General features: G+C 44.3%; 1 protein-coding gene across 1 annotated transcript in view; it reads left to right on the forward strand.

Moving 5' to 3' along the window:
- Positions 1–17,351, forward strand: part of LOC119397040 (activating signal cointegrator 1 complex subunit 3) — a 623,467-nt gene that overhangs the window by 183,488 nt on the left and 422,628 nt on the right. Inside the window, exons 14-15 of the mRNA XM_037664465.2 lie at positions 2,762–2,953; positions 10,474–10,698. Of these exons, the coding sequence (XP_037520393.1) occupies positions 2,762–2,953; positions 10,474–10,698 (417 nt within the window). The remainder of the gene's footprint in view (positions 1–2,761; positions 2,954–10,473; positions 10,699–17,351) is intronic.

Below are 17,351 nucleotides of genomic sequence, written 5' to 3' on the forward strand. Positions count from 1 at the left end.
CTTGCATTTTATGTGATTATCGAATTAAAGTTGACACATTTTCTTGCCGCTTTATATCTCTCGGTGTCACATGCATTGCTTTTGGTATGTGTATATATGTGCATGTGTGTGTATATATATATATATATAATATATATATATATATATATATATATATACATACATACACAGTCTGGTTAGAGTTATAAATTAACGTCATTGTGTTGTCCGATTTCTGTTATATGATTACCAACGATGTCACTCAGGTTTTGGCAAATTCTAAATGCAGTGGCTGTTTGTGTATTTTCGCCTAAAAAGAATTTCACTGAGCTATTTCTGTTCATATTCGATGAAATTTGAACTAGATATGTTGTTTTTTCACTCTGTACATTGTTTTATTGACCTGTACGCGTGCCTATCCCTGCCATTTTTTACGGGGTCGTGGTCCTAGTCAAGCCCGTGAAGAGGCTTTTTGACCCCGGCCCTCCGCATCCCAAATTATAGAATGTTGGAATGAATAACGTTTCAAAGTTTTCAAAGTTTCAAATTTGGACTTCAAAGCGGAAGGACATGACAGTGACGGCAACGGCAAAAACCCGTCGAGACTGTCCATATAGTTGCTATCGCAATAAAAAAGAACGATGAGCAGCCCGGGCACACTCACACACGGGACTCGTGTTCGCCCCGCTGCTGACCAATCGTAGCCCGGCTTTCGTTGAGTGAAGGTGCTTTCCTTGTCACCTCCGTGTTCTGTCCAACCACTACAGCCAACCACGGGCCCTGAGCCTACAGTGCACGTTTGACGGGTCCAGACGGTGCGTTAGAACAAACTGAATTTTCAGATCAATGAGGGCCGAATTAACGAGGCTTTACTATACCTGCACTAGAATGGCTGGGTATTATGGGTGTGCGAATGGTGAAAGTTATGTTTTTTCTTGTTCGTTTTCTCCTTGATGTGGATTGAAGTCCCGTCAAGGAGATGATCGACGTCGATGAAGCAGGAGGCAGGTTGGAGGTAATGAAAACTTGAAGGTATATTGTAGCGAAATATTTACAGTCATATGTACATCTTGCCGAAGCACACTGATGATAACATAGACATCAACAGCATCTTACTCTTCTACTTAACTTTTCTTAAGTTAGAGCCTAGAACACTGTTACTACATACGAAGAACCGAGTCTCGCTGTTCGACCACCGAGTGGTTACGGCCCAGACGAAAGTTGCATCGTACGGAGTCTTACTGATCGATCAGTTAAGTGATTACAGCCTAGACTGAAGGGAAACGAATTCCGTCCAGTCTTAAGTACCTTGCGGTAACAAAGAAAAGGGGAGGTGGCCACTGGTGGTCCGCCTCGACATTCCCTTATCCAATACGTTTATCCTCAGATTAAGCCACTCCCTACTGGGCTGTCCTTAATCTCGACAGCAGTGTCTTTACAGCGGAGACAGGCGTTTTGGCACTCTTTCCCATCATGGCTCTCCCTCTCCTTCCCACGCTCTCAGGGATTCTCACGGTCGAAATACATCTGTATCTTAGCCCTGGTGCATTCACGCCATTTTCCCATACACATCGAGTTGAACTCGCGGAGCCAGTCGTTAAACCGTTCCGGGAAAGAAAAGGCGTCTGCGTGACCCTGCCTCCCACGCATTCGACCTTGCATTGTTGCAAAAGCACATCTTGGTCCGTGTTGGGGTCACGCATACTGTCGCCTCGAGCGACGGCTTAGAGCGGGGGATGTCCTCCTCATTTTCCCACACATTCAGGCCGCCGACCCCTGAGAACGGTCGCTTGACCGCAACCCATGCTGGCCATCGGGGCAGACAAGCTTGCTCAAAGGAAGCCGTTTGCTTTCTCTTGATAATTGCCCACCGAAAAGACCAGGCAGGGGGAGAGCCGAGAAAGAAGCTTTGTACGACGTACCGTGCCGCGCCGTCCCGTCTGCAGGATCGACTTATGAGCGGCAAACATAACAGTGAAGTTTAGGACCGAATCGAATAGTAATCGTACCGAATCGAATACTATTCGAATAGTAAAAAAACCATTTTCAATACTGGCCTAGAATTTGGCAACACCTTATTTGAAACAAATATTAACAAACTTTAACAAAGTAACATCACCGTTACATATAACCGACAGGAATATGCTACAATTATGTAAACTGAGGTACGCTCACATACAGCGGTGGCTAGAGCCTTGGAAGTATTTTTTAATTGTAGGATGAGTACAGGAGTTACTTCAGTATTCAAAGTGGTACTTTGTCACCAGCTTTTAATTAACACTTGGACAGAAAAGTAATAATGTTTCATAAAGGAACATCATCATGAATCCTATAATAATGATAGTGGATTGAGGACATGTTTGGTTCGGCGACACTGAAGTTTAAAGCAGAGATTCCTTTATCCGTTGATCTGTTAATCTTCAATAGTCCCATAAAAGCTTGAACTGCATGCATCTTTGTAATTCAGTAATTAAAACAAGAAATATGATCTCTCGCTCTTCCAACTTTTTGTTCCTTTGAGGTTTTCCTGGCGGTGCTGGTTATTCGAAAAATATTTAAAAAACATTCGGTACTTTGAATATGAGCTATTTGATTCGACCACCGAATTAAATAGAATGCTATTCAATTTGTTATTCGAAATTTTCAAATATTCGCACACCCCTATTGCGTATGTCTCTTGGATTCCTCTCTCTCATAGTCTGCCATTTATAGAGTCAGAAAAGCAGCACAGGTGCAACCACGGCGGAGTTGTTTAACCCATTTCGTTGCTGATCTCTTACAGATGGCCAACTCTCGGAATAGTGCCTTGAGGGACCTTTTCCCATATGGCTTTTCGGTGCACCATGCAGGCATGCTGCGTAGTGATCGAAACCTGGTTGAAAAGCTGTTCAGTGAAGGCCTCATCAACGTCCTCGTGTGCACCTCTACACTGGCTTGGGGTGTAAACCTCCCAGCTCACGCTGTTGTCATCAAGGCAAGTTCACAGCTGTGTAGCACTGCTTTTGAGCTGGTCTTCATCATTGTTTGTCACCAACCACTTGACAACACCTGCCAAGCCTCAGTCAGTGACCACAGCAGTTTCCATGGTTGACATGAGTACGCTTTGACGCATGTCGTAGATTCTTTTGCTTTCGGTTAAGCCTGAACTAAAACTCGCTGTCTTGGGCAGTTTTTATGCTCATTTGAAAACCCTCTTGTAACGATGCTGGTTTTAACAATATAACGTTTATTACAAGAAGCTGCTGATTTGTACGTTTACAGTGACGAAATCATCCGCTTATACAATGCCCCCGTGCCACAATATTGGTCATAACAATCAAGTCCATGCCTAAGGGTGCGGGGAAATCCTTGAAACCCTGACCTGCTGTGCCAACAGCAACTGTGTGCTCATGTCATGAAACCTGTTTTCCAGTCGCGTTGCCTTTACAGCCCTCCGAATAGGCTTTCCCCATAGCCACACCACCCTAGAGTGAGTGGGCTGCATTGCAAACAGTGCTGCTCCCAGACTGTCTCCTCATTCTGAAGGCTGTGGTCTCCTGGCCATCTTCACCTCGTCTCACTTGCTGCCAAAACCGGCAATGGCTGAGCATCGACAGTGTTGCTTGTGCAAACAAAGCATGCATCTTCAGATTGTCAAGTGTGAAATGACAGTGTGGCAATCATGCACTCGGCAGAGAAGTTCTACTAAGAAAGCTAAAGTTGTGCTCGATAAGGTAAGAAAGGCTGGCGATGCAGGTCGTGTAGCTCCTACAGGGAGTAGTGCTCTGGTGAAGTTTCAAATGAGTTTCAAATGATACTTTGAACTTTGAATGATACTTTTCAAATGAGAAGTTTCAAATGATACTTTATTTCTGAAGGAGCAAACTTGTATGCGCTTAGCAAGCCAGTGGCAACACTCTTGAGCCAGGCACCAACAAAAATAAAGTAAGAATATGGGTCATCATTTGGCACTCTGCCTATTGCATATCAGCGTTCAAAAATTCTACCTCCTTTTTTTAAGAACGTCACGGAAGGATTGCTCACGCAATTTTCTTTGTCAGAATCAATTTCGTCCTTCTCTTTCTTGATCACCCAACACTGCCCGAAAAGAGGGTTGTCATTGGCTTGCTTGCAAAGCGCATATAAGTTGTGGGAGAGCACGCACGCCCATTTCCTTTCCTTAAGGCTGGCGCGATCGCGAACTGACGGCGGGAGGCAAGGGACCACTAGGAGAGGAGCACTGTCGCTCTTTCCGGACAACCCCTTCTTTCCCGCTGTTCCTCGCGCCAATCCTCGCATCCCGGCTCGCGGGAAAGGGAACTCGCCCTGCGAGGGAAACAACCCTCGCAGTGGGGAGGGACACGGGAGGTGAACAAAACTGCCGACCAGGCAGAGGGACGCTCGCTTGTGCCCTGCTGACCTGCAAGGTAACACCTCACCGCCCCAAGTTCCGCGAGCCGAACATCGACCGAAGGTGTAAGCCATACCCTTTGTTTTCTATGAGAGCGGACTATCCCTCTACGCGACATTTACGCGTTATTGCTAGTATAGCAACAAAGTGTTGTTTGTTGTGCTAGCCTGTTCCCTTATTCGCCCGAACCCGTCGTAGCTGCGATGACTCGCGCTACGGGAAGGGGACGTTGACTCGTGCACGGTACGACTATTTGTGGCTGGGACTGGAGCTAGGCTTCTGCACCAGCCGTGCGTAGAGCGGACCCCCTCAAAGTAAGCGGTTTTGGAACCGCTTACTTATATGCACCTAGTTTTAGAACAGACAACTTCAAAAGCAAGTGGCGATGTGCTACGAGATCAAACGCTTTTGAAAAATCTGGGAAAGCACAATCAGTTTGTAGATCCTCGTCCATGTTGGCATGGAAATGTGGCTTGTGTGTTCTTCCTTCATTCCCGTCTATGGGCTCTGTAACCGTTCACGATGCAATACCAACTAGCCCACCAAGCCATCCTGCAAGAACAGACAAGTATCATAGACTATACAGTCGAACACGGATATATCGAACTCAAAGGGGATCGCGAATTAGTTCGATATGTGAAAAATTTGATATAAAAAAATACGGGCTCCGAGACCTTACCAGTGGTGGACGATCACCTACAATTGGCGCATTCGAGAATGACAACTAATTCCGCACACACGATGCAACAGAATGTTTTAATTTACGTGCGAATTTCTATACTTTTACAAAAGATTTTCAAGGGGATAATTTAAGAGTTCGATATAGCCGAAAATTTGATATATGTGGGTTCGATATATCCATGTTCGACTGTATTGCCAAGAAATAAGTTTTGTGTTTTGTCTAAAAACATTTTTTTTCGGCTGCTGTCCATTAATACAAGGTTCAGAATACACTGAACAAACACTTCGTGATGCTCAGGCGCATTATAAGAGGGTTTGACTTTATATCTCGCTTATAGTGATCTAATTCACTCAAAACTAACCTCCCAGTCTTATTATTATTAACACGGTAGCATTCAAGAGCTTGTTCTGCAGAAATTCCGGTGTCGGTGGTTGTGAGTGAAAAATCGGCATTGTCTGTAAGCCAAAAAATTCGAAATAGGTGCAAATAAAGAAATAATAAAGAAATCTTCGGTTCAAACGGGAATCGAACTTGGGGCTCCCGCGTGGCAATCAGGTACTCTCCCAAAGAGCCATGCTCGTGCTCAAAATTGCTTAAAAAACAAGAAAACACTATGTGAATGTTATCCAAAAAACGGCAGGAAGAGGAAGATGGAAGCTTGTGATGAGAGAATTCTTAAACCTCGAGCCGACGTTTCGACAGGTCTTCAAGGCTGGAACTTGAAGCAGACAAGTCCACTTGCATACCTGCCAAGTCTCCCGGATTACCCGGGAGACTCCCGGATTTTGAACGTTTCTCCCGGTTGTACGGGTCATAGGAAAATCTCCCGGAAATCCAGTTTTTCCCCGCGCGTCCAGTGCTTTGCGCGCCCCGTGCGTCACGGTGACGCGAGGTGGGACGTTTCGCGTACAGATGCGCTACACGCAATTTCAAAATTGACCCTAAATGTGTTATAGGTTATATCAGTCGTTAATATTTCCTAGATGATGCTTTTGTGTGCACACAAATCTATCCCACAAGTTATCTCGCCTTCAAAAATTTGTGTCACTACTGCTTTAAGTGGATATCCCAGCACTTAAAAGGGTAGCCGTTACCGATGTCTGTCGAGATAGCGTGTTCACCAGCGCTTGCGACCGTCCCCGTCTCAACGGCGCCCCTTATGGTCCCTTGCCCGACGAAATAACTGGTAAGCAAGCGACGACAGGCCTCGCACGCGGAACGATGTTATCGCATGTGGCCTTCGCGCGACGGTGACCGCCGGGTCGTTTCATCTCTGCTTCAACCGCGTTCGTCCCTAGCGCTAGCGCGCATTTACTCGCACGTGAAACAGACGATGCGTAAGCGATGTTATCGGTTTGGACTCTGTACAGATCAGCGGTGACCGCAAAATCCCGCTGACAGTGTCCACATAATTACTATCTCAGTACCGTCCCCCCCCCCCCGTTGAGTAGATCTCCCGGATTCCGTTTCTCCAAACTTGGCAGGTATGCACTTGTTGAAACGTCGGCTCAAGCACTTATGGATTTTTTTCATGTGTGAATGTTAGGTAGTGCGAGGAGTGTGATTAACATGTGAATTGTCCCAAGAGTGGCCCACAAAGCACTCGGGCATAATTAGGTATCATTATCAACAATGTGTTCAGGTGCGGCTGTTGCCTTATGGACGCGTAGTGTGGGCACTTGGCAACTGTACTTGCAGTAGGCTTTCTAGGATAATTGGAAAGGGCCACTTGACACCTTCCCCTGTGTTGAGGTGTCCCCCAGGAAGTGAAGCCAGGCCAGCGATTGAGACGGCAATGCAAACAGGGTCTGATCACGCATTCTACTCTGGAAGGCCAAGTTTTTTTTTAGAGTGCTTTTCTGGCAATCTTTGATGCTTTTTTGCTTTTATGGGCGTATGTGCATCCCTAATATTTTCTCATGTTTCATCTGCAATCTTTGTTTGTAAGCATGCTTTGTATATTATCTCTATTGCCATTTATCTTTTTGTATCCTTTCTTTTGTTATGGTGTATAATCAGCATAGGTCAGCAAACTCACTCATGAGTCAACTCACTCAGGCTCAGATAGAGCCATGATTCTGAGTCTGAGTGAGTCCGGGTGAGTAATATTTTGGTGAGCTTGAGTTCGAGTGGGTCTGGTTGAGAAAAAGTTTAGTTAGTCTGAGTCCGAGTGAGTCCGGTTGAGGAAAATTTTGGTGAATCTGAGTGAGCCCTAAGCGCGAAATATATTTGAGTGAGTCTGGGTGAGCTCCACATTTTTTGCCGACCTATGATAATCAATAACCAATGTTGATGTGCCCCTCCCCTATATAATACCCTTGTAATGCGGGCCTTTGGGAGATGTTGAATAATAATCGTAATAATACTTTTCTAAGCATGATTGCAGTAATGTGTAGATGTGAGAGCACATCTCAATGTCACGCTTATTTGCTCGTTTGCATGCAGCCATTGCGGGGAGCTTGTACAAGTGAACCCGTGACGTTTCTCTTAAGTATTGTGCTCTTTCTCGCTTTGTACTCTGCTACTAATTTGCTGAGGTTGTTATCTTAATTTTGTTATATGCAGTTTTATATAACCTTAAAAATTGAATTTTGAATTTTTTATTGTGGCTGTAGGAGGGCGCTCCAACGAAAGTGGTCTCTGAGCTAGTTGTTTCGTGCTTATGAATACGGATAATGCGACTTTAACCAGGGAAAAGACACAGAGCATAGAATAAGTGCCAACTTGCAACTAAACGTTACTGTCCATCACATGTATGCAAGCATGCAGATTATAAGATCCTTTTTTCTCCTGCAGAACACGACAAGCATGTCGCTAATATGGAGTCTTTCTCCTAGAGTTACGGTACCTCCAGGCAGGAGGTACCATAAGTGGATGGCACTGACCATGTGGGAGTTGTTTGCGGCATCATTGGCCCACGTAGAGTTAGGGAATTGAACTGTTCCATTCCAGATGTATTCAGGCATGCAATAAAACTAGTTACAGTAGAACCTCGTTGATACGTTCCCGCTTAGTACGATTTCCCGGCTCCTACGCTCGAAATCGCGAAAATTAAAAATAACCTAATACAGCTGTGTGTAATACGTTCCGGTTAATACGTTCCCGGAAAATACGATTATTCGGCAGCAACGTTCAGCACCGCGGAAAACTGTGGTCGTATAATACGTTTTGTACTCAGAAACTCTCATTCAGGTGTGCAAAAAGGACCCTCTCGTGTACTTGTAAAGCGCGAAGTGGCAGACAGCCACCGCGCGGCGACGGCAGCTTTTCCGCAGTGCCTTTCCCCCCGTCCGCGCTTTCTCTGCTTTGCACAATTGTCCCCTCCGCGTCTCTTCCGGATTGCTCAATCGTCCCCTCCGTGTCTTCTCCGAATTGCTCGATCGCCGCTCTCTGTCAACCACACACCGACCCGAAGGCAGGCGGCGATGCTGGCCGTCAAAATCTTCAAACGGCTTGCCGCGGAAACGCACATGCCGCCGCCGCATTGCCACCGATGCACAACACGCCGCGACCCGTAACCATAGCAACGCCGCCATTGTGCCCAGTGAATATGGCCGATAATTTCCCCCACACTTTTCTCCCCGAGTGCATTCATTTTTGGGTTGCTCCACCCGGCGCAGTTCCAGTCGGCGTATTTCTCTGGCTAGGCAATTCTGCCTACCAGCGGGTCGTCAGAAACTGCCAGAAAAGATTTGTTCTGGAAGATATCTGGGAGGTTTCTGGTTATCAGGCGCCAAAACGAGACGATGCGCGCTCGCCGCCATCTTTTTGAGGACTCGACAGATTCAAAGTGCGGGCGCTTGGGGGACTTCACCTTCGGTTGCCATTACGCCGGGCGTTATCTTTTAAAGCCCGTTCCGCCGTGCGAGATGGTGCGATTACGAGTGGCGGCGAATACAGCGCATGTCTCAAGTTAAGACAGAACGCAAACTGATCAGCGCGAGTGTGCGGCGTAGTAGGCGATAGCCGCGAACAGCTGTCGCTTTCGGGGACGCTTGTCACTTTCGCGAGATTTCGCATATCGTGTTGTACCGCGATTGTTACGTGCACTGCGAAGAGTTGAGCTTGTTAAGCCTTTAGGGGGCGGATTTTTCTTCACGGACGGGGCGAGTCACGCGCGATCTTGCGAAAGTACGTTATCGTATCCCAAATGTGTATGCTCAAGAATATCACTTCTGCTCTTCGGCAAACTTAGCCCCATATTTCCAAGCGGCAATGCAGAAAGAACCGACGCTCATGCGGCGCAAAGTTTCGTCTGCTGACACGGCAGTAGCGTTTCTTTGCGTTCACGCTGGTTGTCAGAGTTCGATGTTTCAATATTCGGGTTGTCTCAGGATTTCAATACACGTGACCACGACGTTATTTTCGGTCAGGACCGGAACTAGGTGGCTGACCTCTGGCTGCCAGCGAGATGCCAGGAGTTCGAAAATCGAAGAGTCCTTCCATGTTTTTTGAGAAATCAATGTTTTTTGCCCTCGCACCTTGTCAGCCTCAATTTTTACTGGATTCGGATCGTACGTTTTCCCGGATCGTACGTTTATTTTCCGCGTTTTTTTCGAAAACGTATCAACGAGGTTCTACTGTATTTTTGTTTGCTCCCGGTAGATATTTTTGTAGGTAACTCTTGGTTTTTCACGATTGTTTGCATGCTTGCACTCCTTGGGTTGCCATAGTAAACCAATAGCTTCGTGCCTTTGGGATTGAGCAGCACTAATGCTGCTCAATCATTAATGCCTAGTGTGTATATTGCCTAAATAAGTATATAATTTTGATACGAATTATATAAGGTGCAATGTGATGTAACCCAAAAATGATGAGTGCATTGAAACGGATTCTTGTTTTAAGATCAGCCAACGAAGGTGCATGCCTGTATGAAATGTTGTCAAGTTTAATGCCCAAATAGTCGAAAGTAGTTTAAACTGCCATGTACTTACTCCATGCTTAAATTCAAGTTAAAGCAAGTACTGAACGGCGTAGTGTTTGATTTAATAGTCACACAAACTGAACCAAAACAAAGCAAGTAAAAAGTTTACAGTAACTGTTAGGCTGTTACATTGAAATGAGGTGCAGTCAGTGCTTGAACATTGGGAGAAAAACTGGGTGTGTGAGTGCCTGCCTGCAAAGAAAATAATGCACATCATGCATGTTGTGGTAGTCCTTGTTCCATAAACTTGGTAGCCTGAAATAAGGCACACAGTGTAAAGGACAGGGGTAAACAAGCCATGGTGTAAATATAATGAACCCCCTATTAGTCAGTGCATCAATGTCAAAGGGTCCACTCACTACCATATATGTATGCCTGTGGCCATATGTTAGGATTGTTTCCATGTATAGTGATTTTTATGGTTTGACATGTTGCTGTGCTGTGCCTGTGTGTTCACAATGTGGTGGCCTCTAGCAGTGACATTGCCCACCACCACAGGGGACAGACATCTACGACTCGAAGCATGGCACCTTTGTGGACCTGGACATCCTGGACGTAATGCAGATCTTCGGTCGTGCAGGCCGGCCTCAATTCGATAAGGAGGGCCACGGCACTATCATAACGACACACGCCAAGCTCAACAAGTACCTGTCACTGCTCACCTGCCAGTTTCCCATTGAGAGCAACTTCCACCAGAATCTGGTGGACAATCTCAATGCAGAGGTGGGTCTTTGCAAGCCATTTTGCCTATTCGAGTCGGTGAAGGGGTGAGGCTCACTGCACATGCTTTCAACTGAATAGGTCGAGGACAAAAATTGAATTGAACTGCTGCCCATGAGTACAGCACCCTGTTACAGTTAAACAGTGCTTGGAAGCGAGCTAAGGTCATATTGATGCACAAAGTTGGTAGTACTAGTAGCATGTTCTAAGCTTCTTGAGCATATCATTTCTCAGCATCTTTTGAATATCTTGACGATTGCTATAGTATAATCAGGGTGTGTACCAACCTGGAAACCCTGGAATGGTCAGGGAATTTTCGAAAAACCTGGCTGTGTCACAAAAACAATCTTTACCTTTGCTTACGCAGTCTCTCCTTTTTCTGCTATGCAGACGTGTGCGTACCTCTCGAAACCCATAAGTGCGCCAAGACAGTGAAAACAACACACGGGGTCACTCTAATTCGGTGCATTTCTCACAGTGATCGCTTGCAGAAGGTCTCTTCGGTCGCCCAGGGGTTGCTGGCATGCGTCTCACGAATGCAAAAACGCCCTGAGCTTGTCAGAAGAAGTGAGGCCATTTGTTCACAAACAATACGCACACGATATAATTACAGAGGAAAGATAGCGGGCAAGACAGGTAGTCCCAGCCATACAAAACAAAGAGGAAACAGGCATCCACAGAGTTTCAAAGCGCAGCTTGTGCAGTGGCAATTTGTTACCAAAGAAGAGTTTCAACTAGGCTGGTGCAAATAGTAAATTTTAGGTTCGAAGCGAATAGTGATTTGGTCAAGTAATTTTGAATCGAATTTGAATGTAGTATATTTATTTATTTAAAAGCACCTTACAGGCCTTGCGTAAGGGGGGTAATGCAAGAAAATGTTACACATGAACAGTGTACAAAATGAACGGGTATAAATACCTAAAGAAATGAGAACAGCAAAAAAATGTTACAGTAACATACGCGGGAACGCAGTGATCATTACGTTAGATTATATACAGTAAAGAGAGGCAAGGAAAAAATAACTTTCAATCACGACAGCGCATTTACACAAGAAAATGTGGCACATTAAAATACGACCAGTATAATTAAAGAACGAACGCGACATAACTTGCATATTACAAAAAGCATCTAATGTTAAGGCTATGAAAAGAACAATGTAATAGGTATGGTATCAAACATTATTTTAACAAATGTGTGGTTAGTAGATGCTGGAAGTTATGTTGGTTACTTACGGAAGCTATGGTGTTAGGAAGGTCGTTCCAAAGACAAATGGCTCTTGGAAGAGCGGAATAGTTAAATGGATTAGTCTTCCCGTAAATGCGCATGAAATTAAACCGATTGTATAAACGTTGTGACCTATATTGTGGAGTTTCAAGTTGCAAAAATGATGACGCAGTGTTATAGATGTATTTATAAAACAATGATAGCAGGGCAATATCCCAACTATCATGCAAAGGATGAAGTGATAAGTCGAGTTTAATTTGTGTAATGCTTGTGTTATAGTCATAACAACGTGAAATGAAATGTGCAGCCTTATTTTGTACAGATTCGAGTTTTTCGATGAGATATTTCTGATGAGCGGGGAGACCAAATGGATTCTGCGTACTCAAGCTAAGGTTGTACAAATATTAGGTAAGCTAGTTTACAAATATCGTTCGTGGAGTGATGTACGTTGCGGCGTATGTAGCCTAATGATCTCGAAGCATTGGCGCAGATGTATTCAATGTGAGTCTACCATGAAAAGGGTACAAGTTAGATAAACGCTGAGATATTTATATTGTGTCATACAAGATACTTGTGTTGTTTATATGGTACAAAAATGTAGATGTAGTACGTTTTCGGCTAAAACAAATGATTTTACATTTAGAAACGTTAAGCTTCATTAGCCAAGTGTTACACCAAAGAGAAGCAAGTTCAAGATCGCTCTGGAGGACTTGGTGATCGTCGTTAGTCTTAATAGGACGATAAAGAATGCAGTCGTCTGTGCACATGTGAGAAAATATTACTCGGTAAGTCATTAATGTATAATAATAAATAACCCAAGAATGCTTCCCTGTGGTGCACCTCAACTAACGCTAGAAAGAGGAGATGGAAAATTAACTCCTGTGAATTGCTGACTACTGTACAAAAAGTTATGGATCCATATTAGGGTCAGAGAGTCTAGTTTTAGAACAGATAACTTCAAAAGCAAGCGGCGATGTGCTACGAGATCAAACGCTTTTGAAAAATCTAGGAAAGCAGAATCAATTTGTAGATCCTCTTCCATGTTAGCATGTAAATCAGTTGTTAATTCGAATAATTGTGTCTCGCATGAGAAATTCCTTCGAAATCCATGTTGATTTATGAAGAAAAATTTCTTAGCTTCTAGATGGCTGTAGACATTAGATGAAATTATATGTTCTAGCATTTTACAGTAGATAGATGTCAATGATATTGGATGGTAATTTGCCGGTGAGTATTTGTTACCTGACTTAAATATGGGTGGTAACCTTAGCTATCTTCCAGTCTAAGGGTAGCATGCCTATCTCTAATCATTGTATGAATATGTGTGTCAGGATTTGACTGGACGCTGCGACCGTGTTTTTGAGGATTTTAGAATTAGTATCGTCGACGCCACATGATGTGGTTAGCTTGAGGTTAATTCTTAGGCGTGCGACACCCTTCAAGCGTTACTTCCATAGGTGATATATAACCATATATGATCTTGTGTAAACACATAGTATTTTTCATGTGCCTTCCCTGCTATATTCTCTGAAGAGGTTGGCAGTATCGTTAAATAAAAAATAAATAAATATTGGTAGTTTGATTCCAGTACTTCCAAAAGGCCACACTGATCTTCTGGGGTGAATGTGGGAGGGAAGAAGTGCTAGTGTGGTCGTCATCTGGGCACGTGTGATGCGCCAGAATTTTTTGGGATTAGATTTTAGAGGCGATGGTAAGTCATGAGTTAAGTATTTATCTTTAGCTGAAGATAGGGCAGAACAGTAAACTTTTAGGCTTTCCTTGTACTTGTCCCAAGCTGTGTTGTTTTTTTTTTTTGTTGCATAGTAAACATAATGATCTGGTGAATCATGGGTTAGATTTGTCATTAGTTATTTTAATAAGGTGGACGTACTTGTTAGCCAGGGCAGTTATCTTATTCCTGAAGAGAGTCCAATTCTCCTCGACCGATCGGCTGGGAAAAGAATAAATTTAATTCGGAATTTATGTCGCTGTAATTGGCTTTATTGTAATCGCATATTTTTTTAGTGGCAAAACCTGTAAAAGATGAGGGAACGTTGAGTGTTACTTGCAGTAGGGAATGGTCACTAAGTCCATCAAAAGAAACAATGTGATCACTTGTCTCAGGTGCATTTGTGAGAATCAAATCTAAAATGTTGTTGCCACGTGTAGGTTGCGTAACAACCTGAAATAGTCTAAAATCTAAGGCTACATTGATAAACTCTGTTGATGTGTTACACAATGAAGTCAAGTCGGTCAGAGGAAAGTCTCTCAGAAGATAGATGGCATCATCTATCTTCTGTCACTGATTCTATACTGTGACGTAAGTCGTTAACAAATGAAGGATTAGAACTCGGAGGCCGGTAACAAACGCATAGCAATACGCGCGAGAACGTACGTGCAGCCCAGATGGTTTCTGGTTTAGAATTTGAGTCAGCCGCGTAGGACGGGAGTGCTGTTTTTATTCCAAAAGGGACACCACCACTTCTTTTCGGTCACACCTGTGAATGTTGTAGTTCTGAACAGAGTCGGACATTTCTTTGTTAGTGATATCCGGGGACAACCAAGTTTCAGTTAATGCTGCTATGTCAGATTTACTGTCTTCAAGAAAGGAAGAAATCTGGTCGCGCTTGCGCACTAGACTTGGAATGTTAGTGAACGATAATGATACTGGAGGAAAGGCATGAAAGGAGTTATACCCATTGGGGCCTCCTGGGCATGTGCTGCCCTTGAGCTATCTACTTGAGGGGATCACCGTATTAGTAGTGGTATCAAATATGTACGTCTTATTATCTATGCGCAGTCTGTCAACCATCAGTTTAAAAGGCTTATCATTAGGTTTGTGCGAATAGTAAATTTTAGGTCCGAAGCGAATTCAAAGCGAATAATTCGAATAGTTTATATCACATATTATAAAGAAAAATGAGCATATCTGTCATTACCCATCTAACCAGCGCAATGTTTTTCAAGTTGAAACAAGGCATATGCGTATGTCATTCTTTTTGGTTCAAAGGGAAGTGGTAGCAGGATTTGACTTTCGGTAGAATGCAAGTAATAACCTATAAAATATGTTACGTTTTAAAATTTACTATACTGATAGCATATAAGCCGGTATAACAAGATTTTACGATTAAAAAATGGTGAATCGATGTGAGGGTAATGCAGTAAAACCTCATTAATTCGAACTCTGTTATTTCGAAATCCCGCATAATTAGAAGGATTTCTGCAGCCCTGTATTTTTCAATGTAAATTTTAGTGGATAATTTGAAGCGGCGGTCAGTACCAGCCCAGTTAATTCGAAAACTTTGGGTGCCATGTGCCAATTCCCAATCCCGATTTAGCCGCAAATCCGCAGAAACGATGGCCCTTAGGAGCCACAAGGCAGTGCAATGTAGCGATACTAATGGGTTACAAGTGAAGCATCCCAGCCTCGCTGCTGCCAGCGCAAGAAAAAAAAAAATTCGGCAGATCCCACGTACCGTGGGAGTCGATGTTATGCGAAGCATGTGGCGGGTAGGTGACTGTGGCGTAACCTTTTTTTACTGAGCGACACGTTACAAAATGACGCTAAAGATTTGTATAAATTTTATACGCACACTTATATATGTTGGAGAGCCGCATATGTGTTATATAGCCAGTTGTTTACGGTTGGGTAACGCTGCCAATGGCAACGTGGGTATTACCAACACCAGAAGAGGTAAGCTGATATGTAGGGCTTATACGTGTCCTGAGAACGCACTCACGTTTCACGAACCCGTGTGCATTTGTGCAAGTTCTTGACAGTTCTTGAACAAGGGCATCATCACCGTGATCAGTGAGCACCAGCAGCTTGTCACGACTTGTTATAGGATCCGGTCGTGATCGTGTTGACGAGGGGTCCATGTGTAGTGAAGTATGTGGTATAGTAGAGCTGTTGGAATTCGTGGATGCCTCGATCATTTCGTCGACAAATCGTCTGTCGACAGAGCCGGCGACATGTCGGAACCGGAAGCCACCCTTCGCGTTGGTGAGGTATAGGCCGTCGAGGCTGGTAGGCCTGGATAGTCCTACGCAGACCAACATAAGTGGATGGTGTTTGTCGTATTCGTAGACTACCTGGGCGTATGTGGCCTACGTAGCCTAGTCTACAAAGCGGCTGTCAATCAATCTGGCGTCATCCTCGGTCAGCATGAGGCCATCGCCCAGCCTCGTAAGAAATGAAGAGGTCACTGCGTCGTTCTGGCGGACTAAGTGCGCTTTACGGTGCGGTGATGTGGATATCATATGTAACTTTCGTTAATGTATTCCTCCGGGGTCGAGCAATGCTTAAATATAGCTTGCTAAATCATAGGAATACAAACGTAATGTTTATTAGACTGTTATAAAAGCGGAGCCAACACTGGAACTACAGACGTTAATCTGATATGACGCCTGTATCGTAGGAGTAGACATCGTAGGAGTATCATGTAGTGTTGATTGCTTTCTTGTAAAATTAGATAGCCAGCACCGCAACCACAATTGACATTGCACCGATATTACGCCAGCGTAGGCTGTTTTTCCAAACCAGTTTATAGACCTGGCGTGGCTCAGTGGTAGAATACCTGATTGCCACGCAGAATGCCTGGGTTCGATTCCTGCTGGGATCCTAACTTTCATTCTTTCCATTTGTTGCGTCAACGCTGCCGATGTTGGTTTTCCTTAACGCCTAGCATTTAAGTTAACAATGTTTGTTCTCGCCGTTCCTGGGTAGATATAAACTGTCAATCACCTGTGGCGCATACCCGTACACCGCGGCCCGTGGTAAACGGGTATATGCCACACGTGTCTAGTGGAACGGGTTTGACGACGTACGCGACAAGATTTTAACGTTATTCATGTCATGACCCGGCAGTCATATTCGTCAAATCCTCTTACCCTCCCATGCAAAGTTTGGTCTACACCAAGTTAAGGAGGCGATCATGAGAGCACCCAGACGTAGGCGGCTAGATAGATAGATAGATAGATAGATAGATAGATAGATAGATAGATAGATAGATAGATACGTAGATAGAAACGCTCAAAGTGCCAGAGGTTCGCTAAGAAATGCTTCGCATTTAAAAAAGGGCGGGGTCTCTTGGTCAGCTAAAATGTGCGCCTGTGGAAAAGACGTGCTTCACTGCAACACAGCGGTGCCACGCGGGCAGCATGACGCATGCTACTCCCAACGTCAGCGCGTCATGATTTACCCATTTTTTCTGGGAAAATAGATACATTAATAAAGGGCGGCCTGACGGAATTCGCAATGTATGCAAACCTCCGATTGGCGGTTTGCCTACAACGCCTACAACTTGCCTACAACGCCTACTTCGAAAACCCAGTTCAGAAACTTCAATGATCATCTTTTCCACCCAGAAAACATGGCGAATTCCGTCACACTGGTCATTATTAAATTATTTATTTTAACAGAAAGAATGGGC

Source organism: Rhipicephalus sanguineus, chromosome 6, assembly GCF_013339695.2.
Source record: "Rhipicephalus sanguineus isolate Rsan-2018 chromosome 6, BIME_Rsan_1.4, whole genome shotgun sequence".
Lineage (NCBI taxonomy): Eukaryota > Metazoa > Arthropoda > Arachnida > Ixodida > Ixodidae > Rhipicephalus > Rhipicephalus sanguineus.